This window comes from Vicugna pacos, chromosome 11 (genome assembly GCF_048564905.1).
Source record: "Vicugna pacos chromosome 11, VicPac4, whole genome shotgun sequence".
NCBI lineage: Eukaryota > Metazoa > Chordata > Mammalia > Artiodactyla > Camelidae > Vicugna > Vicugna pacos.
Genome location: NC_132997.1, coordinates 23,139,469 through 23,164,548, shown reverse-complemented (window position 1 = coordinate 23,164,548; position 25,080 = coordinate 23,139,469). Strand labels below are relative to the sequence as shown.

Here is a 25,080-nt window from a genome sequence, read left to right as displayed (position 1 = left end):
AAATTATTGCATTTATGTGCTGAGTAGATATTTTATTTATTTACATCTTTTTCAACACTATATCCTCAATTATTCACTCAAATATTTAAGTATATGTGTCCAAAGTATATGTGTCCAAAATATTTAAGTATATGTGTCCAAAGGTCTTAAAATGTTGGGAGTCTACATAAGAGACAGATATGTAGAAAGAGATAAATTACATACCTAAATAATTCAAATGATAGAAATATAAATAAAATGGCATGGGACTTCAGAAGAAAAAAACCACCATAGCAGGGAGGTGGGTTGAATTAAATACATAAAGGAAAATGAAGAGAGAGAAAATGAAGAAAAATGATAATTGAAAAGGTTTTCTTCTTATTAATGTTTCTGCCGTGAACTTTTGGAGCACGTTGCTTCCTAACTTCCTTATTAGTTCTTCCTAACTTGTCTTGTCCTTCCAGGAAGCATTCTACAGACCACAGAGGGTCACTATTGATACCTTATACTCCTCTGTGGAGACAACACAAACATGCTGTAGGGAGCAGGGTGGCAGCAGAAGATGCCCAGGAGTCTGCAGCCCTTGTGCAGCTCACTGGTGGGAAGGACACGGAGGCTTCACCTCAGCCTGCGCACTCAGAGTCATTTAACAGAGGGTCAGTTTCTTCTTCAATATTTGAAAGTAGAGAAAAACTCATTTCTAAAAATGGATCATGAGAAAATGAAAGACAGGTCCATGAGAAAGGCAGAAAATGCAGACCATGGATCTGAATTAGCTGGACATATAAATTAGAAACCAATATTAAGAAGAGTTGGAGGACAAAAAAAAAAAAAGGCAAAGAAACCAATCTTCTAAGATGAAAGCATAAGTCTTTCTTTTTCAAAAAAAAAAAAATCATTGAGTTCTACTTTAAATTAAAATTGAAAAGGACCGCATGTTGTGAAGTGATTTTAGCCAGGATGTCACTGCACAATATTATGCACCAATATTGTCAAGTTTATCACTATTCATAACCTTGTTATCAAAGTTTGCAATTCATATGTATTTTTAAAAGCAGTAGAATTTATGCAAGGTTTTCACTATGTTATCAACATTCTCACTCTTACCACTGACTGCTTTCCTAGGACAGGGAGGGTAGGCATTGTGGCCCCCACATGATAATGTCCCACAGAATCACAGCAGGAAATATTTAGAAAGGGACACTGGACATTTGGACAAAATAGCTGTTGGGCTGTTGGGTTTATACGAGATCAACTGGAGAAAAACAAGTCACTATATTAAACTATTTTCTACTTACCTCCATCATCCTCTTCAAGAATGCACATTTTAAAAGGAGACAAGTTATATTAAAAATTGCTGCTCTGGCATTTTGCGAGCTATGTCAAATAATGAAGGAAAAACTAGGTTACAAATTTTCTGGCATCAATTTCAACTGTTGTCTTTTACCAAACTAAAATCCAGATTATCACAAATTAACTTTCCATATAGTGTTCCTCCAGTATACAACTAAATCAATAACAAAATGTTTCATAATTTTAAAACTTCCCTAAAATTTTAAAGGTTATTATAAATGTTTTGATTAGAAAAGTTAAGAAAGGAAGACACACTAGGGAAGAAAAAAAAATGAAAACACCTCCCTAATCAATGATGTAAAACGTAAGATATAAATGACTGTTAAAAGAACGCTCAGTGAAATTGATCAGTATTACTATATCTGCACCTGGCTATTTCCAAACCAGTAAGTAATTTTTAACATAAAGAAATAAAATAATGTATTTAATGTGATCAAGACTTTTAGTTACATGCTTTTCCTTTTAAAACTAAATATGGTTTTATGTCCTTAATTTTTTTCAGGTGTCATTATGGTCAGAACCCCCTCAGCCCTGAAGATCTCTGCATTAAGGAACCCTACCTCAGCCTTTGATCAATTGTACTCTGCACCACAAGAGACTCAGAGATCTACATGCGACGATGTTTCCTACATTGCATCTCTCATTTTTTGTTCATTTCAGGGGTAAAGTCCACCAAGAAAACACTAAGCAGTGTTTCAAGAGAACTAAATGTTAAAAGGGGGACATGTAGGGTTGGGTGTGGGCCCCCTTTTAGTGTCTCAGTGCAAAGGAAAAACAGGCAAACGCATCACTCCAGGACTGGGATAAAAACAGGAGGTTATGAGCACCAGGCTCCCTCTGCAGACCTTTAGGCAGGAGCCTAGAATAAAGTCACTGATGATGTGGGGCACTGTTGGTTTTAAAGGGAACTCATGAGGAAGATAATGACTTCATTCTAAAGGCTAATTCTATGCTTTAACATACAATTCTCACAATATCCCAGTGCAGGAGATGTTATTCTTATCATCATTTTATAGGTGGAGAAACCAAGTACCGTGGTTTGGAAACTTGCCCAAGGTTTCAGAGCTGATAAGCAGCAGAGCCCAGCTCCATACTCTTATGCTGCACCCTTTTTTACAAGTCCAAATCAAGCTTCTGCCCACCATGTTTCTCTCAGTAAGCCAATGAGGTGGAGGAATCAAAATTCTTAACTCCAACACCGATGCTACCATTTAGGAAAACTTGGTGAGGGAGAGATTTCTGAATAGCGATAATGCTCTGCTATTTACTCATCACTTATGGGTCATATGTCAATATTCCTGAACAATCCACCAAAAAGCAGCTGGAAATTCATTATGCCAAAATGAAAAAAGAAAGAAATAATAAAACATTCAAACTCCATAAAAACATTATTACAAAAACATGATTCTTAATTTAATACAATCAAGTGCTTTCCTAGTTTTGAGCTCCACATGTAGCTGATGTTAACCTCATGCAATCTTCAAAATACTTAAAAAATTACACAAAATACTTTAAGACAACACAAGGTTCAAAGAGAAAAAAAACAAATTTTTTTAGAAAAATAAATATTACATCTGAATGTATAATTTTTAAGATTCCTTAAAATTTAGATTTAATAAAATGTGTACATCTATCTTGCCTCTCCCAGTTATCCCTGAAGGCAAAGGAAAAATGAAGAAAAGCACGAAGAAAGCAATAAGGGAAGAGACAGTGGGAAGAGGTGGCCACCACCTTTGAAGCCAGTAGGCAAAAATTTCCCTTCCAAGCTCTCTCAGCCCACACGGGATGTGCAGCTTCTCCTTGGGGGGCGGCCACAGCTGGACCCTGAAGTGGTGGTTCTCAAACTAAGTACACAAGGTAGTAACTGGACAATTCCAGTGCCCCATTCCCCAAAAATCTAACTCAGCATCCTTGAAGATGCAGCATAAGGATTCTCAATTTAACAAGCTTCCCAGTGATTTTGCTTGAGTTAATCTAAGAAATGCTTAGAAGAGAAACCGAGACTTGCAACCCAGTAAGCACCACACAGATACTTGCTGTGACGTTCAAAGCATTCACTCTTCCTGGGGGCCTACCTGCATCAGCATCCCTGGGCCTGTGTTCTTCATCAGGAAGTTTAGATGGTGGCCAAGCAGACGGGACTCACCTGGGAAACTCCCCGTCTATATAATCCAGTGAGTGTGTGGGTTGACTAACTGCAGCCCAGGTGTGAAGTTGATCTTGCTATATTTCAAAACAAAACAAAACAAAAAGTTTAAGCTATTTTAATTCAATCATGAAAGTGGAATCTTCCTGACTGATATATTGCAACATCATTTCCATCATAAACGTACATGTGTGGTGGGCATCTACATACATACAACATTAAACAGCATTTTATACTATTCAGTGTAGATTCATAACATAAACATTCTTTCACACAGCCATTTCATTTTCATAACCATGTGTCTCAACTTCTTTTTTATGGTAAAATGTAAGTCTCTTTCTTTGAGAGTAAGAGGCCATGTAGGCCTGTAAGGAATTACAAGGTCAGAAAATCCACTCAATCTCAGAGCTCCCTGACCAGGCATCTTCAATACCCTGGACTTTGATGTCCCTTGGAAATCTGTTAAAAATTTGAGGCAAATTCAGAGGACAGGCTGTGCTGGGCATCACAGGACAATAATGGCTTCCTTGCCTTCAACAACAAAAAGCCCAGGAAACTGATTCATCCTGAGTCCCAGTTGGGAACTGTGTGGGAGAAAAACTGAAAAAGTAAATGACCCTGCCAAGAAGAAAAGAACCGGGCAAGAATCTGGCAAAGAAAGCTCTTCCCGGCTGCAGACCAGCAGAATCTGGACAGAATGAGAAGCAGGTTCATAACTACACCTCGTGCCAGGAAGCAGAGTGGAAATCCCACAGAGGAGGCCACTCCGAGGCCTATAAATACCTCGGGAAAGTGCTCATTAGGATTTTACAGCTTTAGGATCCATGCACCCAGTTATACACACCCTTGGTTCTCTTCATGACATTCTCCTTACTTACAGATCCACCTCCTTAAATCTTCTGATCAGCATAAATTAGAGCAGATAGAATAACAGAGTGGTAGAAACAAAAATAAAAAAGTTTACTGTAACCACCGCACTGAGGCTGTAAAATAAACTGAGTTAACCAGTGGAAAGGCATTGCTATCTCTGTAGTTTGTTTAACAAATTGATTTAAGAAATTCAAAAAATATTCCTCAGCCTCCACAGTAAAATACAATGTGTAGATCAGGTAATTGAAGCTTTACTTTCAGGGCAGTTAAGGCCCAAACTGAGAACCCAGATTCCCCAGTCAGCTAGTATTGAGCCAGAAAGGTCACATTTGAAACATGGATGAACATTTCAGGGTCTCTTTCAAGAATTCATATCTTGATTGACACCAGAAGTTTTGCTATTTGGCATACTAAGTATCAGGAAAAGCTTTTCATTGTCAAAATAGGTGGTTTAATTAACATGATATTAGAAATGAACTCTCATTGGTAAAACTAAAGGAATTTAATGAAGTGGACCAGCAAAAACAAATCAGAGAATATCCTCATTCTTACAAGAACTAGGTAAGACTTGGGCGAGGGGCGATGTTAAGGCTTGATGCCTGGATGGTGCTGCACTGAGCCACTGGTTTGGCGATGTCTCTTAGGCTGCTGAGAGCCATTAGGCACAGAATCCCCCCTTCTGCATGTCCGCATCACGTGAACCTTTCATGGAAGGAGTCGTCAAGTGCCAAGGTAGCAAGCTGTACCTACCCTGAAAAGGGGACTCTCACTGAGAGAGCTTCAGCACCCCAATAATAAAGCCACTCAGCCTCTGACTTCATTTGCTCCACATAAAAGAGGCAGCACCAGCAGCCAAGGGGATAAATGGTTTGATTCAGGATTTCATCATTCACCAAAACACAAGGTTTGCTCAAAGCACTCTCTACAACCTGACATAAACCAAAAGTAACGTCAGCCCATGCTCCAGGCCTGCAGTCACAGCCCAGGACCAGGGTACATTTCAGTGCTGTGATGGAAACCTCAAATCCTCCCCCTCATCCTACGGCTCCACTAGCAGAAAATAAGCAAAACACAAACTTCTCTCATGTCTCTCTCCAACATCTACAGAATCCAATGTCCACTCTTCAACTTGTCCTTTAAATGTTTCTATGTTCCTTCCATTCATCCTCCCAAATTCATCCGTTTCCTAAGTGAAGTCCCACTCCACCAGCACGCCCTCCCTAGTCCTCCCCACTCATGGAAACCGGTCAGTTATGAAGTTGGGTTGACGCCTCACCTCACCGCTCCTGAATCACGAGGCTGACCCCGCACGCCTGCCGCCCCTCATTCTGACAGTTCACAGCGTGCTGTCCAGAACGGTGGCTTAACACTTTCCTGAATGCATCTCAGCTTCCCTCCAATTGACTGAAAACTCCTTCATCACATGAGGTATGTACACAGGTCTAATATTTGGCAATGTTAACATGACTTCATAAAAGCCACCTCACGTTTATTGAATTAACACAATTGTCAGATAATTGTTTTGTTTTGTTTTTTGACAAAAGAGATGGCTTGTCAATCTGAGCAGTGGCTGTAGCTGGTAATCTCATTTTCCTCATTTACTTAACAAACTACCAAGGGGTACTTTGTGTATCAAATGGAAAGCAACATTATCAAGCAATCCATTATCTCTAAACCTATTGGCGATTTTACAATACAAAGAGAAATACGGAGTAGACAAAACTCCTGGTATATAGTCAGTGCTGCACACTAGACAAATCTCATAACTTTATGAGGCCTCAGTGTTCTCACCAGTAATTCAAGAAAAATGCCTGTTCTGGTCTTTTTTACAAGATTGGTGTGAGGTGGGAGCAAGTGCCATGTGGAAAGAGCTAGGAAAACCACACGGTCTTATGCAAGTATAACCACCATGATTACTACTTGTTTTGATTTTCTTTCATCTCTGTTTGATTAGAATAGTCACATATCCCTTATACTTTAAAAACTCCTTTTTAGAGGAATTCAAAATTGTCATCATACATATAAAACATCTTCACAGAACCAGCACCAAGTCTCTGCTTTATGATGAGAAGCTACTTGACCAAACTTTAGTCTGCAGAGTCTCCTTGGCGTTTGTGCTGACTGTCACTAAGTTTTGAATTCAGTGAGTAATTCCCGGTGGTGTTTCCTCAATCATCCATGTTTGTCTTTTTCTCTGTTGTTTTCCCAACATTTTGGAAATGTATTTGCTATTTTCCCAAGTACAGTATATAAGCTCCTTGCCACCAGTTACCAACCATATCCTATGTCCCCTTATTCTCCCCTGGATGTTATTCTGTACACATAACAGATACACAATGAGTATTAAGGAACTACACGGGGCAAGATCAATAAACATTGTCTTTTAACAAATTAAACCACAGTTTTATATCTGAGTTAAAACAGGGAAATTTTTCCCTGGCACTACTGCACTTTCTTAAACTCTTAAATCTGTTTGACTTTTGTTGAACTGGGTCATTTCTTACTGTAAAGAAAACAGATACAAGCTTTCTACCATAGGCAGATTAGAAGATTGAAAATCACAATCTAAAAGTGGCATAAATAGTTCACAAGCCTGCTATTTCAAAAAAGAAAAAATGGTTTCTTTTAGCAGATATTTCCCCATCTTTTAACTGGCCTATAAACAACAGCCCCCCAAATAACTCAGCTATAATCCACAAGTAGTCTATTTGAGAGGGCCCACAAGAAAACTATGATGATCAAAGTCAGGGACTCTAAGAGTGCTGCACTGAGATCCTTCTAGTGAAGATCAGGGTTTGGTTGTCACCGTAAAATATTTCAGGTTAACACTTTTTTGATGGTGCTAACTGCATACAAGAAAATCTCATTGCCCTCAGTCTATATATTAAAGCAGAATCCTAATGACTCTCAGAGAGGCATGGTACCCTTCCCATCATCCCACTGACACTCCTATGACTTGTCAGTGGGTGGAGATGGGCGGTCCACACATGTGGGAACAGTCTGGGTTCCTCACTTCCTAAGATGTTCTCAGCACCGCCCCAGCTCAAGTGTCCATCAAGGCCCAAGGATCTATATTTGAGTGGTGACACACAGTCAGTGCACCCTAGACATTCCATGAAGTACAGTCTCCCACCAGATATCCAAAGTGTGACTGAGGGAAAAAATGTAAAACATTGCCCCACAGTGTGCTGCACACCCGTTTCTTTCCATGTACTCCATCTACCCTGGAGGGCACAGAAGAGTGCGTCTCAGGCCAGCAGAGGGCTCTTCGCCTGCACCTGCTCAACTGGCCTCAACACCTGGCTTGGCTGTAAGCCCTGAGGAAGGAGACGGTGAGGTCCCCTGGGAGTAGCCTGTGGGGCATGCCCATCCCTCACACAGCGCTGTCTGCAGGTGAAAGTTCTTGTATTAGAACTTCACAGCTTCATTTGAGGAACTACTTGGATGGCATTTTGAGTTTATTTGTGCTGTTTTCATCTTACGGATGAGACATGCTTTCCATTCTGGCCAATAGAACATTTGAAGTAAGTACACGGCCCGCCCGCCTCAGGCCTGGGCTCCGGAACGTGTGTTTCTGGTTAGCCATGACCCCAGCTCCAGCTCATGTTCCTCCCACAGTGTTGCCTTTTTTCCCTTTTCACTCATACCTGATTTTTATTATCTTATGTTATGCTGTCTTACTTTCTTGCTAATTACTGTAAATACTTTTTGGAATAAGGTGATGATAAATACATTAGTATTAGGGAAATGATGGAAGAGCCACTTCTACTTAAACTCATTTGAACTTTTTCTAGGATGACTGGCTGAATAAAAGGTAGCCTCACTGGATAACAGACTAAACTGTGCTCACAACATTTTGGTTTGCATTGATCATTTAATTATTAAAAAACCATAGCACAACTGTACAGAACTGCTTTGAAACAGGGGAGATAAAAATAAGTAATCAGTACCACACACAGCAGCACCCACTGGGTCTGTTCTCCTTTCTCTGACTATTTTATGTGGGTGTAATCATAGCGCTCAACCTTTTATAATAACATAATATGTACATTTGTTTAATTATTGGATCATTTTCACACTGATAACTTATATCGCTCCCACAATCTTGACACAATTAACATTACACTGTAGCCATTTAATCAGCTCCAGACAGAACAGGAAAAAGTGACCAAAGCACCCCTGGTTCATATTTAAATAAGTTATAAACCTGGAAGGGTACTCGGGACCTTTGAATGATGCAGGTTGGAACTGTGAGGGTCCACTTATACTCAGATTTTTTCAGCAGTAAATACTATAGTACTGCTCAGTCTATGCATCATTGAATCTGCAGATGTGGAGGAACCACAGATACGGGGCCCAACTATACCATACAGGTGCATTGCCCCCACACTGTTCAAGGGTCAACTGAGTATATAAAAATGAGAAATGCAAATGAATACCAAGAGTAATATCAAGAAAACTAAATCTAAAGTTGAGCGGAGGTCTTTGAAACTGTTTCAGGATAATATAAAGGGGTGTTTTCCTAAATCTGTGCTCAAAACAAGCACTGACATTACTACTGAGACTGCAAATTTGTGCAAATTTTGTGGAAGGGAATTGAGCATCCAATGAATTTAAATACTGATCCCTTTGGAACCAGCAATTCTACTTAGAGTTTTCTCTGAGGAAAAAGTAAATTAATGATATGTAAAAATATTCACATATTAGAATATATTTATATCAGTTATTTATGTTTTAAAAAGAGAAAAAAGCAAAATTTCCAACAACAGCAATACAAACAAACAATTGTGGTAGGTACAAATAAGCAAGAGTCATTAAAATCATATCACATCAAATGCCCTGTAACATTTTCTTCATGATATACGTTCATAGGTGAAAATAACAGGCTACAAACTGCATGTGCATTGTAAAATTAATAACCTGAGGTAATGACAGAAGAGGTCATTAGAACCACTCTTTTGCTGGAGACTAGAAAAAATGACATATATGTGTATATATGTGTGTGGTATGTGTGTATATATATGAATATATACATTTACATGTATATTTTTCTGCTGAGAGGCAAAGGGGAAGGGAGTATTACATTGACAAACTGAAAAGCAAGAATCCAGGGGAGAACACACACCTAGGAAGTGGACACTCATGTTCACTTTTTTTCCCTGAGGGTTTCTGTGAGAATCTGACTGCAAGTTATGAGGGAAAGGATTGGAGGATGGTGATTCTGACACCTTCACTGTATGTTAGAATTCAAGAGGCCATCATACTAGGAATAAAGGCAAACTAGAAGTAGACCAAAACTCAACTTCAAATCACCTAAATCCCTGAATATAATTCAAGCTGATCCTGGAATTTTAGTGTCCCAGATCCCACACAAAACCAAATACAAATCCTATCTGTAAACAGGTTATATCAATTCAGATATCTACACAGCATAAAATAAAACATAACTGGAAGCATGCTGACACAAATAAAAAATTTCTAAAAATGAATAGAAAAATAACAGAAGACACACAAGTGCATCAGATATTATCAGACACATATTTTTAAATAATTATATAGAATCATTTCAAGAAAATAAAAGACAAAATGTAGAATTCCAATACAAAACTGTAAACAATTAAAGAAATGAGAAATTCTAGAATTGATAAAATAACCAAAATTAAACTAGGCAACAGATGTGTTTAAGGGTAGATGAGAAGAAGCTGACTATAGAGTTAGTGCACTTGAAGAGAGATGAACAGAAACCACCTAGGATGAAACAGAGTGAGAAGGCTCGCTGACCACAGAGAGAGTAAGAGACATACAGGAAACAGTGAGAAACTATAATGCATGTGCAACTGGCCTGACAGAAGGAAAGGAAAACAGACAGAGTAACACTGAAGCATCATCTGAAAAGAGGCCATGGCTGATGCCATTATAAAATGACAGAATACATTCGAGTCACTGATTTATGAAGCCCTATGAAAACTAGAAGAATAAATATAGAGACAACCACACTTAGGTACACTTGGTAAAACTTTTAGGGAAAAAAGGTAAAAATAAAATTTTAAAAGCAGCCACAAAAAACAGATTAACAACAGAAAGCAATAAATAGGATATTTTTCTTAAGGAGTCAGTGTCATCGGAAGCTATGAGATATTGGAATGGTCTTACTGAAATGCTGAAATGGGCTCAGTCAAGGTTGTGGAATAAGAAGATGTGGAGCTCACCTCTCCTGGTGAACACATCAAACATACGTCTACATGTGGAACAAACCTCACTGAAAAGCTAACTGGAAAATGGCAGAAGGACTGGCGTACAACCAAGGCTGTCAGAAAGATACACAATTGTGTAGGAAGGGAAGAGAAGTGATGAGGTTGGGACCTGTGTTCCTGGGAGGGAACTGAGTGCAAGGGAGATCATATGGGTGGAGCGCCTCCGTGCGGAATGAGCAGTATAAGCCACAGATTGGTGGCCCCAGTCCTGGGAGGCTACGCGGGGTAGTCAAGCCCCCTTGGTTGGCTGCAGGGGTCACAATTATGGGGTATGTGGGAGGTGGGGTAGGGTGGGGACCAGGGAGAGTAAAGGTGGAGAAGAGGGGGACGGAGGGGGAGAGTGGAGGCCCTGGATACAGTCATGCTGTGCACTAACTTCACAGGACAAGGAGCCCTCCATGAGATAAATCACACCTGGTCCTCGTAAAAGTGAGTCACAATGAGCAGGGAAGGGGAAGTGAAGGGACTAATCCAGACAAGAGGCCTAAAGCAGAGGGATGGTGGTGGCCCTTTCACTTCAAGGAAGGAGGACAAATTGGTGGCATTTGGCAAAGGAGTCTGATTTCAAAATTGCTGACTCTAAGATGCCAGTGGAAACCTGAGGTCAAGGCTCTCAGCAGGCAGACAGATGCATATGTGACTAGAGTTGGGATCTGCATGCAAGTCAGGATGTATGTGTAAAGACAAAGAGGAGGGGAGAGGGGAGGGAAGACAAACGTAAGGACTTTACCTTAAGAAACATCTATATTTTAGCAGCAAGAAGGAATAAGGAGAAAAAGTAGTGTTTTGCAGCAAGCCAAGTGAATAGGCATTTTTAGGAAGCCTTGTTTAAAACTGCCTCAAATCCTACCAGAAGTAAAGTGAACTCTCAAAAACTAAGAGAACAGGCAGGAGGGTAGAGCTCAGTGCTAGAGTGTGTGCTTAGCATGCATGAGGTCTTGGGTTCAACCCCCAGCACCTCCACTAAAAATAAACAAACTTAATTAACTCCCCCCAATAAATACATAAAATAAGGAAATAAAAGATAAATCTTAAAAAATTATTTTAAAAAACTAAGGAAACAGACATCTTTTCAGAAAGATCTTAAATGGTGATGTGACTAGAAATTGAATAATAGAGGACAAAATAGTGGTAGAAAAATAGAAGCATATTTTCCAGAACTTTTGCAAGAAGAGTTAGTCCATGTAAGAGGAAACTGAGTAAGATCACATAAAACTCCAAACTCCCAATAAAATGAGAGAGTCCCAGCTCAGAATGAATAGGCTGGATGGTTGCTAAGGACAAGGAAAGGCATTTGAAACAGGGAAGGGCCAGCAAGAGGCAGTGGGAAATAAAACATGTGCTGCTCAGTGCAGGGTACGCAGGCAGCTCAGAGCAGGCCTCTCGGACGTTCGTGGACTTTCTCCAGTAACTGCCCACAGCCCTGGGTAGGAGAGCAGAAGGTGATGGCAGTGAGGGAGAAACTCCAGGAAAAGCCTGAGAAATGCTAAGATAGTAGCAAGCTTATCTCTGCACAGATCTGCTTAGTACAGCAGCAATGGTTCCAGAAACAGAATTTCCTAAATCGGAAATTTAGCATGACTTTTGTGCCTAACAGTCCAGCTCACACTGGAAGTAGGGACAGGCAACAGGGCTGTAGTGTTGAGGTTCCCGAGATATGGGAGCAGGCCCAGGAAGAGGTGATCCTGGTAGGAAGGCACCGTATGACATGACTGATGAACACACACACACACAAACACACACACACACACACACCCCTAATTCCTGGCACCGTGAGATTAGGAGATCCAAAGAGATCCAGCAAAGGTATGGATTGCAAAAACATGTGATCTGATTAAAAAGAAACCAACTCTAAGTTAAAGGAAGAAGTAAAAGGAATTTTTTGAAGGAAAAAAGTAGCTCAGTTTATCAAAAGGGCACGTAGGTTCAGATGGGGCCTGGAGGAGAGAGATCAGGACTGAATTAGATTGGGGGGAGTGTGATGTGTGAGTAAATGTCAGGGCTCACGGTGGTGACCACCCATGAGAAGAAATAAGTAAAGAGCACTGAGAGCAAGGGCTAACTTGGACCAGTGCCATTTATTCAAAAGTCCGCTGGTCCCTCTGCAGGTACCGCACAGCCCTGTGCGGTGAGAGACAGATCTCTGCTCATTAGCATTCAGTCTCATAATCAGATACTCACAAACCTCAAGCTGAGGGGGAGAATATCCAAATACCTGTAATGACACTTGCTTCACTAGAAGGAAGTAGTGCAGGAAACTGCATTTGTGGTTTTTCAAGGCAGAACTCTCCTCCCTCACAATCCAGGCTTCACACACCAGAGCCTAGATTTTCTCAAAGGTTTTAGCTGAAGGTGAAGTTTGACAATTTGCTTCAGGAAAACGGAGACCAAGCAGAAGCAGCACATGTGTTAAAGCTGCCTGCTGAGTCTCTTTCTCAGAAAAAGAAGTTTAAATAAAGGGTCAGACTTAAAATTTATCATCCACCATGAGTAGCAGCCTGGAAGTAAGGTAAAAATCCATAATGAGCTCTACTGCTTACACACGAGGGTGTGGATGGTGCTTCCAGGGAAACTGATGGGACAGCGAGCAGACTGTACTGCCATCACGGCCACAGCTGTTATCACCATCGTTCAAAGACAAGGCCTGTGCTCACACGTCACTCTCCAGAGCTCAAACATCACTGCACAACACAGAGGCTTCGACAAGCCATTTCTAAAGACCAAGCACTCATACTAATGTACCAGTTTATCCATATGATCCATGTACAGTCCCCTGGGAAGACAGTTCATTAGCTCAGTCTTGTTTCTACAACATATTACTTATTTTCTGAAGTTATTAACAAAGGAAGGTTCCTGTTAGAACTTGTGCATTTGCCTTTGACCATACTTGTCAATCGCTATTATGTTTGTATTCATAGACTAACGATTCTAAAACACATTCAAAGACCTCTGCATAACAGTGATGGTGGTTAAGAGCAGACATTTCAGAGTTCAACAGACTGAGATGGGAACCATTTCCTACTAGTTACAATATCCAGTCTCCCTCTAAAACAGATATTAATAATTAATACCTCCCAGGGGTGTTATAAGGTGTTATAATGATCAAATGACATATGTAAAATCCTTAGCAAAGTAAGGACTTCAAAAATGTTATTGTTATTTGAGGTCATTAGAGGTCATGGAGTTGGACATCATTTACCAGTGAGGTAACACAGTAAGAGTTTAGAAACAAAATCAATTTTCATCACCTAGCTCAGTACTCTTTAGATGGACTTTAATTTCAAATTATTATTAAACATCACAATAATATTAATTAAAGTCATAATCCAACAAGGTTCTGAGAAGGATGTGCCTTAATTGTGTTTTGCTTGGTCTTAACTTGTGAAAACTTTCCTCATGCCTAAAGACACTGCTTCTTGTTTGTAACTAAGGAGAACATGGGATGAACTGATGTCTTGTTTAATCAGTGGTCATATTATGCTGGGTGCAGAAAAGATTAACCAGTTTCCGTCAGTACCGCACGGACCACGTCTGATGGATGGCTGACCTTAAATCTGCATTTGTAGCCCATCACATCTGTAAGAGTCCATGACCTTTACATCTTGACATAAGCTCCTTAAAAGTGAAATAATATTTCAATAAAAGTTAATCCTTTAGCTAAAGGACATAGTCGTTTAGTAAATTCAACTTAGTGAAAATTGTTTTATCTAAAAACGAAGGTGTGTTTGCTTAACCTAAAACTCAGCTGAAGGGAGTTATCCAGAGCTTTAACTGAGAAAGCACTGGGTCATAAGAGTACAAGAAACCTTTAATTTCATCAACATCACCAGTCAAATTATTGGATTATTTTCTCCAATATGATTATATCCTTAACTGTATCCATATTTGTTTTCATCTGTACTTGGAGAAAGAAAACTACAGTTACTATTTTCCTGGCAATGTAGAAAGCAGCTTCCATTTCTCTCCAATTTTAAAAAAAATTGCTAAATGAACAAAATTTTTAAATTTTTAAAATCAAAACTATTACAATTAATTTTCCAGTGAGTATATCTTGTGGTGCTGAATTTTAACATGTCTTCCAGTCACTGTGTAAACTTGGAAATTATACCTGACCCTTAAACTACATGTGTTTGAACTGCATGGGTCCACGTACATGCAAACTTTCTCAACAGTAAATACTGCAGTACTACCAGTTGGTTGAACTGCAGATACGAAGAGCTCACTATAAATTATATGCAGCTTTTAGACTATCGGAGGGTAGGCCCTCACCCCCACATTGTTAAAGATCATTGCAATCCCATTCTGGGAATTCTCTTTCCATAATTTGAAATGACCAGAAAAGGGCAGAGCTACACATCCGATACTTGGATCCCTGTGCATGAACAAAAAGAAACTTTCAAAATGAAGCTGAGTTCTATTTTTGACTGAAATTTAGTACTTCAATGGCCATATTTGCTGAGCGTAGAGACATGCCAAGAAGAAATGGCTACCTAATTTCTCTTCAGCACAAATAGGGGAACAAAAATGAACAATGCAGTAGAATAAATGTAGCAGAAATGCTTGGCATTAGCAGAAAAAGAAATGGAATAATCTGACATTAATAGTACCTTGCTTATTTTATGCATACACATAAAATGTTTGTACCAACAATTATGTGGTACAACTAAATCGCTTACAAATCAAATCAGAAATACTTGGTATGTGTGATAAGGGTAAAGATAAAAAATTTGTAAAAATCAACCTATAAAAATAACTTTATCTCTGTCTGTATATGCATTCCATAACAACTGCTTAATCTAGAATACATACCCTGTAGACAAGATTATTAAAGAGGTTGAAAATTTTTTCTCTCGGATTGTTTGAAAGTTTGATAAACTCATAATTATTTTATTCTCAGTCTTAAATACTCTGTAACTTCAATATTCCATAACCCCTTAGCTTCAAAAGTGAAATTCAGAAGAACACGCTTATAAATATATAAAGAAAGAAGCAAAAGGAAGAAATATCCCAGGGATTAGGCCTGGGGCCACAGTGAATACTGGGTAAGATTATATTTGATACACTTTTTATTAAAGATAGGAATTTATTCAGTACATTTCTAGGTTTGAATATCTGCATTTTACACCTCAACTTTTTTCAAGTAAGAATAATGAAAGTATTAAACAGAGAAAGTCCCTGTAAGAAATTAAAGGTGGCCTTAGCTCTACTGAAGATTCTATCAACTGCCTGAAGACCAACTGCCTCTCTCTCTTTCTCTCTCTCAGCTGAGCAGTTTCTCAATCACACACAAACAGTGGACCAAAGCCTTAATGAGCAGTCTGGGGAAAATGTTCTGTCATTACGCTGAGTTCTAGCACAGCAGCTTTCATTAGCTGAGCTAAAACTCTTTGAGAATTCAAAGGTAGGACCCCCTTGGAGTCAAAGGAAGAAAGGCAAAATGCAGTTTGCACATCTAGGCAGCAACTAATATTCACAGAACAGATTTTCTAGAGTGAGGCTTTCCCAAACCTAGCTGATAAAAAATTCCTATAATCCAGAGTCCAACCTCAGACCTAGCCCACCAGACATTCCAAAAGTGGAGCCCCAAAATGAGAATTTTAGAAGCTCTCTGGATAGCACAACACTGTGGCAGAGAGGAGCAGTGGCTGAAGCTACAGACCTAGCCAGGAGGTGGCTAAGGAAGGGCCCTGTGAACCATGAACAAGAGCTTTGGGGTTGCCCTCAGCTGAAGGTGAAGCATCTCCAGCAAGTGTGATGTGATCACTCCTCTAAGTGAGAGGAGCTGGGGTCAGGGGACCAGAGTGAAACCATGGAGGCTAATAAGGAGACATTACATTTGTCTAGAGGCACAAAGTTTACTTGCACCAGAGTGATGACAATGGAAAAAAAATAAGGCCAGAGTTTCTAGACCCTTGATCCTTGAACAACCCAGGTTTGAACTGCACAGGTCCACTTATACACAAATTTTTTTCAATAATAAATACTTCAGTAGCACAGAATCCACAGATTGAACTGTGGGTGCAGGTGGACGGACGCCTATAACCTATAGGAGGATTCTCCACTGCGCCCCCCTGCATTGTTCAAGAGTCAACAACATCTTTGAATCAACAGGCTTCAGCAGTAGACGGGCAATGGAAGGTGAAGAAAAGGCACGAGACGTGGAGTCAGCTTTCTTGGGTTTGAATTCCATCTCTGCCACTTATGACTTAGCAAGTTACACCGAGTCTCAGTTTTCACATCAGAAAATGGAAGTAGGATTAAATAAATTGTTTAAATTAAAATGAATCAAGTTAAGTGATCCATGTGAAACACTCAGCACTGTGCTTGGCCCTTAGTAAGCACTGACAAGACGTTGGCTGGTATTCATGGGTTTTGTCATTAATGATGTTGTTGTGAAAAGATAATCACTGAGACCTACTCTGGGCAAGGCACTGCAAAAATAAAAAAAAATTTTTTTGAAAGGGGAAAACAAGCTTCCCTGATGACAAGTATGGAGACCCAAGACCAATTTCCGTTCCCCCATGACAGCTGCTGAGGTATTTACTTACTTATTTTTGCAAAAGAGAGAAGTGCTTAAGTGTGGAAACAATTTAGTTTTGTTGCTGTAACAGAAAAGAACAAATCTGACTCCATATTAGATCTGTTTCTTTGGCTTTAACTCTGTGCCCTGTTTTCTAGGCTTAGTTTTGCTAGCTCTGCACATTTTGTAAAATATGTTGCCTTTAGCCTGAAATATACAGGAGAGTCTATTGTCAAGGCTCTGATCTTTAAGGATATTGACACTTTTGCACTTCTATAAAGATGACAAGTTGCACAATAGAAACTAACATTTGTTTTGTTAGAGGTTTTAAAGGGGCACCATGACCTGACCCAGGAGGGCAGCTACAAAAAAAAAAAAAAAGAATTCCTACACCAAGAAGTTTGCAACAACCAACCACACCTTCTCCCCTTTTTAGTAAAAGGAGCCTGAATTCTGACTTTAGGATGGTTCTCCAAGACATTAGTCTGCCATTCTCTTGGTCTGCCGGGTTTCTGAATAAAGTCACAGTTCCTTGCTCCAACACCTCATCTCCTGATTTATTGGCCTATCATGTGACAAGCAGAACGAGTTTGGACTCAGTAACATTACCATGATCCTCAATGACACAGATCATTGCAGTATGAATATCCTGGCATAAAGAAACAAGAAATAAATTCCAGTTTTTTGACTCTCTCCTCCATTCCTACTGACTGGACTGGCATAACCAAATTAGACCCATGTGGATTCACATAAGCTACATTTGCCGTGGGACTAGTCACTCCCTCTCCCATTCTCCTGCTTACACTGGGGAGAGCATCACCCACCCACAGGTCTTCACTGCTATGTCCAAAGTGAGTCTGAAGCTCCTGCTTTGTCAAGATATCACTTTAAAGGGTGTGCCTATAGTATTTGTCAACGGCACTGGCACAATACTGACACAGATTGGTGCCTGATAAATCTGGGACGGGTTCTTAAATATCAAGGCAATATATCCTATAGAGACAGTAAATTTTTTCTTATTAGACAGCAAACCAGATGTTAATCTTCTCAGTATATGCTTTCCCACATACTTTGAAAGTCAGCATACATAGACAACTCTCTTTGAGTTTTGTAACTTACAGCTGGGAAGGGGAGGGATTTATGGACCAATCGTGGCCCTGCAAAGACCTTCTGCTACATCGTGCACAGATCTCAGAACCCGTGTCCTGCATACCCTGTTTGCAGAGTATTATGCCAAGATCAGCATTCTAAGGTACATAACACCCGATTTCTCCTCAAACCTTGCCTTGGCTTCTGCTGCCATCTATTCTGAATCTGAAAATCACCTCTTATTACAGCTGTATTTGCATTTGCAGCAGAATGCTAGAAATAAAGGCTTTCTCCTCTGCGTCCTGTGACCTGAGAACTCCATCTCCTCTTGTCAGAAGTCCTCTTCTCCAACCACCTTCAGTACATATACAGACAACATACAACCAATATTTACTACAAACTGGGGTGATTTTCAGACTCCAAAAAGTTCCCCTAATGCCAATTCCCAACCTCAGTTATATTTTGGCTTTGCATGAGATGTTTCTTTTTCAAGGATATCCTATTTTTGTGCCCCTGAAGGAGTCACTAGGGCCTTCAATACAGCCTAACTACCTTGAGAAGCCTGACCTTAGAACATGATGGTGACGACAAGCAGGCACCTCACTCCTACCTGCAGGCTTAAATGTGGGCTCTCTCCAGACTCACAGACAGCAGGAAGCTCCAAAGCATTTCTGATCTGCACCCAAGGTGCATCCCTTCAGCACTAATCAGAACTGCCCTCCTCCCAGGCAGCTGCCCCCGAGGGAGCCAGTCACGCCAGGGCCTTCACATGGAGCATCGTGGCAAAAATTCTCATTTTTAAAGTTCTCATTTCAGGGCAGTATTTAAAGTACATCTTCAGGTCCTTATTTTTCATACAGATTTCTCAGGCTAAGCTCCACATTTCCTAGGCTGTCTTCCATCTTTGAATCCCTAATATCTACTGATAAGAATCCCCAACATCCTTTTCAAACATCTTTAAAATTAGCCCAAGATTCTTTACAGCACATTCACCTGACCCGGAATTAATAAGATTAATTTGTTAAAGAAATACTCATTACCCAATTACATTGAATGCTCTGGACCATTAACCAAAAGAACATGGGGAAAGTGGAAGAAGTGTTTCCTTCTCTAATGGAGGCAGTATGGCTTGGGGACAAACAAATTGACATGAGTGTACAGGTAAGTCACTTTTGTGTCAACTCCGCTCCCAAGCCAATATCCTCAACTCCCCCCTCACTAACCTTCAGATGTATCCATCCCCATGGGTAAAACATCAGCTTGAGATCAGCGCACTGTTTTGCTGCTACCACACCTAGTGCTGGGGCAGAGGCAGCATTAACCCATCACGTCCCACCTCTGCCTCCACAGGCACCCCTCCATTCCTCTAGTCAGCCCGCAGTCCTGGTTCTGTGGTATCCAAATGAAACATTTTCCACACCACCCGGCCTCACAGACCTCTTCTCACCCAATGCAGAAGTCAGCATCTCCCAGTTTGTAGAGAACACTGAATCCATCAGCACACCCTCACTTCCACGAGCCACCTAGAAAGCACTGCATCCTCCTTTCCATGTTTGTTTTTAACACAGGTGCTCCTATTTATATCCCTGGCAAACCCCCATGGGGGTTGCTGTGCATCCTGCCCCTTTTGGCTTTCTCTGGACCATACACTACCCATTCTCCTTTCTCCCCTAAATCTGCAACATTTCCTGCTCTATTAGAGCCTTGCCATCAGCATCTACACGGGCTCAAAACACTCCCAAGATTTTTAAAAAAATAGTTCTCCTTCCCCACTCATAAACCACTCAGTTCTTCTCTCTGACACAAAACCTCCGGAGCTCATCCCACACCCACGCTGACCCACCTCCCACCTCCTCGGCCTGGGACACCTGGACAGTGCCCACTGCAACACACTCCAACTCCTCTCTGTATCTGCAAGGTTATTAACAATAATTTTTGGCAAATGCAATGACTACTTTGCAGTCTTACTCTTACCTGACCTCTTGGCAACATTTTACATCACTTAATATTCCACCTGACTTTTTTAAAATCACCGTCTCTGACCTACCTCTCTAACTGCTCTTTATCTGTCTCCTCATGACCTCCTCCCTGCCCACTGCGTAAATGTTCATCTTTATGTCAGGCCCTTATTGATTCTCACCACAGGCACTTTTCAGTGTGTAACAGCTTAAAATATCAGCTACACGATGAAGATTCCTCAATCTCTCTCCCCCAGGCTGTCTCCTGACCCCTAGACACAAATAACCAATTACTTTTACATTTCTTTCAGTAGATTATCCTCAGTTTCAGTAAGACCTAAAGTGTGAACTAACACTTCTCCCAACTTTACACAGTAAACAGCATCCCCCTCTACCCTATCGTTCAAGCCAGAAATCTGGGCATATATCCTTGTTTCTGCCGTCTCACTCACCTTTACACGATCAGTCAAATCCCCAGGGCTTGTCATTTTGACCTCCTAAGGTAGTGTTTCTCAAAATGTGGTCCCTGGACCAGCAGCATCGGCATCACCTGGGAACTTGTTAGAACCACAAATTTTTCAGCCCCACCTCAGACCTCCTGACTCAGAAACTCTGGGGGTGGGGCCCGGCAATGTGTGTTAACAGGCCCTCCAGGTGACTGCAATGCCCGCTTGTGTTGGAGAACCACTAATCTATCAATATCATCAGAACTGCCCTTTTTTCAGCCCCACCACCACTTACATTGTTAAGGGCAGTTCCTCCCCTTCTCCTGGATTACCACAATATCTCAGAATCTTCCAGCCTCCAAGTCATACCCACAGAACACCCCTCGGCCCACACTCCACAAACACCCAGAATGCTGCCTCTAAAACACAGATCTGATCACATCACACTCCTCTGCCTACAGCCCTCCAGCGGTTCCCTGCTGCTCTGAGGATTGAGTTCCGATTCCTAGACCCAGGTTTCAGAAGCCTCCATAAATGGTTATGTGCCGTCCAGAACCTTTGCCTTGGATGCCGACTCTGCCTCGCCCCTCCCACTGTGACACTCTGCTCCTGCCACACTGACCACTCAAAATGCAGCTCCTGTACCCCCGTGAAATACTGTGCCACTGCCTCTGCTCATCCAGGAGCCCCTTTGACAGTGACACAGCACAGGAAGAGCACCTGCATTTTTTATGGGAAAATTCAATAACTATTATGTGACCGGCTGGTGACCAGGCATGGGTAGAGACAGGAAGAAAAGTCATATAAACTGACCCAATAAGGTTACCTCGTGCTCCAACACTGCTGGTGGGAGCATAGTCTGGCACAACCATTGTGGAAAACAGTATGGAGATTCCTCAAAAAACTAAAAATAGACTTACCATATGATCTAGCAAACCCTCTTCTGGGTATATATCCAGAGGGAACTCTAACGCAAAAAGATACATGCACCCCAATGTTCATAGCCACACTGTATACAATAGCTAAGACAAGGAAGCAACCTAAATGTCCATCAACAGATGACTATATAAAGAAGTTGTGGTATATTGATACAATGGAATACTACTCTGCCATAAAAAAGAATAAAATAATGCCACTTGCAGCAACATGTATAGACCTAGAGATCATCATTCTAAGTGAAGTAAGCCAGAAAGAAAAAGAAAAATACTGCATATCATTCATGTGTGGAATTTTAAAAAAAGGACACTATGAACTCATCTGCAAAACAGAAACAGACTCTCAGACTTAGTAAACAATTCTTTGGTTACCAAGAAAAGGGGATGGGAGGGGATAAATTTGGGAATTTGAGATTTACAAATATTAGCCACTATATATAAAAATAGATTTAAAAAATATTTCTTTGGTATAGCACAGGGAACTATGCTGAATATCTTATAATGACCTTTAATGGAAAAAATATGAAAATGAATATATAATATATATGTGTATATGCAAGACTGGGACATTGTGCTGTATACCAGAGATTGACACATTGTAATTGACTGTATCAATAATAAATAAATAAAATTGTAAAATTAAATAAATTAATTAATTTAACTCATGTATTACCTATGTATAGACCACAGGCCAGCAAACTGCAGCCTGCAGGCCAGATCCTGGCAGCTGCCTGTTTCTGTAAATGAAGTTTTGTTAGGAAATAACAGCCATGCTCGTTCATGACACACCATCCATGGCTTATTTCACACTACAACCACAGAGCTGAGTACTTGTGACAGAGTCAGTGAATCGTTTACTAAGGCCTAAAGTATCTCCTATCCGGCCAACTTTAAAAAACTTTGCCAACTCCTCATCTAAACAAAAAAGATAATATAAAGGAAATGAATCTTGTTTCAGATTTCCAAACTCTAGTAAAAATCTGGGGGAAAAATCCTGAAGCTCCTGGCTGGGTGGTCTCTTCTCAGTCCAAGGTACCACCATGGGTCTACACTTCTCCTGGCTCTTGACATGAGAGAAGGAAGGCCCTGAGAAACGCAGGTCACATCAGCAGAGCTAATTAATATGCAGCGCATATTCAGGAGAAAGAGAAGAAAAGAAAATCAGGATGGAAAAGTTGGGCTGGGTCACCCATTTTGATAAAAGTCCATCATAGCAATTCAAAATGAATTCTGTATGACCCACTGTTAGCCAAGTGGATGATAAAAAGCACCAGCTGTGAGAGCCAGAACAGGTGTCTGAAACATCATGCTCTTCTTCAATGAGGAAAGACAAGTCACAAGTAAGAAAGTGTGTCATTAACTTAAAAAGTGTGACTGCTACAAATGAGTTTTTAAAAATTTATTTTTTAAACTTCAGTGAACTTTATGGTTGGGGATTATCCTGAAATCTATAAAAGCACTGGCAGCATTCCCGCTCCGCTCAGCACACTGTGGTGCGGGGATAACAATCAGTACTGTTGCTACTTTTGCAACAAAACACTTGAATTGCGCATAATGTGGGGGCAGGGATCACCTGTTTTGCCTTCTAAAATAAAATACACAAAAAGCAGCACATGTTAGAAATTTACTAAATGGCATACCAGGTGGAAAAAATAAAATAATCTCAAAATATATGTGCTTCAATCCATACCTGTAAAAGCTTGGATACTAATTACCACAGGATCCAGCCATAAACCATTCAATTGCAAGATTAGAAATGAATGTGACAGAGTCCTCTTTAAAATGATGGAGCCCAAAGAAATAATAATTTTCAAAATGTATACTAAAATCCTTCTATTCCACATTGAACTGTATGACGACAAACACGGGGGATGCAATCTGACCCACCGTACAATCAACCCTGTGGTGAAGCAAGGTTACTAATACAACCATTTAAAAACCATGCACGTGCACAGCCAGCAAAGAAAGAAACCAAGTTCGAACTTCTTGATACACATCCACTTATTATATTCTTTAGGAAGTAATCTATTTTTTAACTAAAAATAAAATTGGATGAAAAAGATGCCCCTTGGAGAAAACTAAGAACAGTAAGCAGATTTCTTCCTGTTTATATTTACTGACTGTTCCCTTCAATAATTTTATCCTATAGGAATTATCCAACCAAGAAAATCAAACATATTCCATGGGGTGAATTCTTGGAGGGAGAAGAGCAATGCTGTGCAGCAAACCAAGCTCTGGCCCTTTCGGTTCCTCTGCCTTTGGAATTCTGTGTAAAACAGAGGTCCTTATAGAAAATGGTGCTTTCATTCGTTCATGCCACATTATCTGCAAAGTATGCCAGACACTCATACATGACAGAGCAAAAGGGACTGTGAAAGGATTTCAGTCTAAAATGGGACTGGAGGACAGGGAAGGGAGAACCTCAGTCACACGCCCCTAGAAAAACAGAACTAAGAACTGAGAGGCTGATTTGCCTTAATTACAGAAGACAGAAACCTCTCTCCTGACCAATGAACGTCCGTCGAGAATCCCTCCCCATCCCTGAGCCAATGAACCTACTGCCTGGGCTCTGGCTGGACCTCCTGCTCTTTTCACTCCCTGAGCATAAAAAGGGCCACCTCAAACCCTCAATAGAATTCCTGAATTACAATTCCTCTGCTATTCCTGAATAAATGCAATTTCTGGTCATTTGAGCTTGCCTCAGCTTACCTCCTTTGTTTAGGTCTACACTACAGATAAAATAAGTTATGTGCCAACATTTGCATGGAATCCTTTCCCAGGGAAAGCACGGAGCTGTGACGTGGTCATGGACACACCACCAAGTGGGCATGATGCAGTCACCTCCAAGAATTGGCAGTTTTCTGACCCACAGCTTTTCCTACTGTCTCTGTGTCCATTCCACTCCATCCAAAAAGATGTGGGGAGGGAGGGCTGGGGAAAGAATGTGCTTATTACACCAATAAAACCAAGAGTAGCAAATAGATCAAGAAAGAATGGCAGTAAGCCCGGAAGGACACATCCCACAGAGTCGGTGCCCCAGCCAGGTAATTCCCGAGCTAATCCACTTTCCATCCCATCCTCCACCTTCTTTCCCTCCAAGTGTTCATAAGATTATTAAATACAGGTAACTCCTGACCGTTCAAAACAATTCACTTAATAGAGTCTCCAGGTCTTCCTTTCCTCAGTCACCCTGGCTTTCCTTCCAGCCCTCCTCCTCATGAAACCAAGGCGTATTTACTGAATGGCTGTGCTGGGTTCTATGATAGAAACGGGAAAGATCTAAACAGTCATCACTAGTATTCACTGGGCACTTATTACATGCCAGGTGTTGTGCTAAATGCTTTATCAATTCATCCCATTTAATCTTCAAGATAACCCCCAGAGGTAGGTACTGTTATTATACATGAAAAATTTTAACCTGTGTGACCTTGAATAAATGTCCTAACCTCCTAAAAGATGGGATTGGAATCCACAGTTTAGGACAAGAGTGCTCCAAAACGCTCTGGGGAGACTCGGACGCCTGTGTTCAT

General features: G+C 40.7%; 1 protein-coding gene across 2 annotated transcripts in view; it reads right to left on the bottom strand.

The window, feature by feature from the left end:
• Nucleotides 1-3,422: 3,422 nt before the first annotated feature.
• Nucleotides 3,423-25,080, bottom strand: part of LOC140699200 (formin-2-like) — a 79,266-nt gene continuing 57,608 nt past the window's right edge. For both annotated transcript variants that reach the window (XM_072970930.1, XM_072970931.1), the window contains one exon: nucleotides 3,423-3,555. In XM_072970930.1, coding sequence (XP_072827031.1) covers nucleotides 3,475-3,555 — 81 coding nt within the window. In that variant the 3' untranslated portion in view covers nucleotides 3,423-3,474. The remainder of the gene's footprint in view (nucleotides 3,556-25,080) is intronic.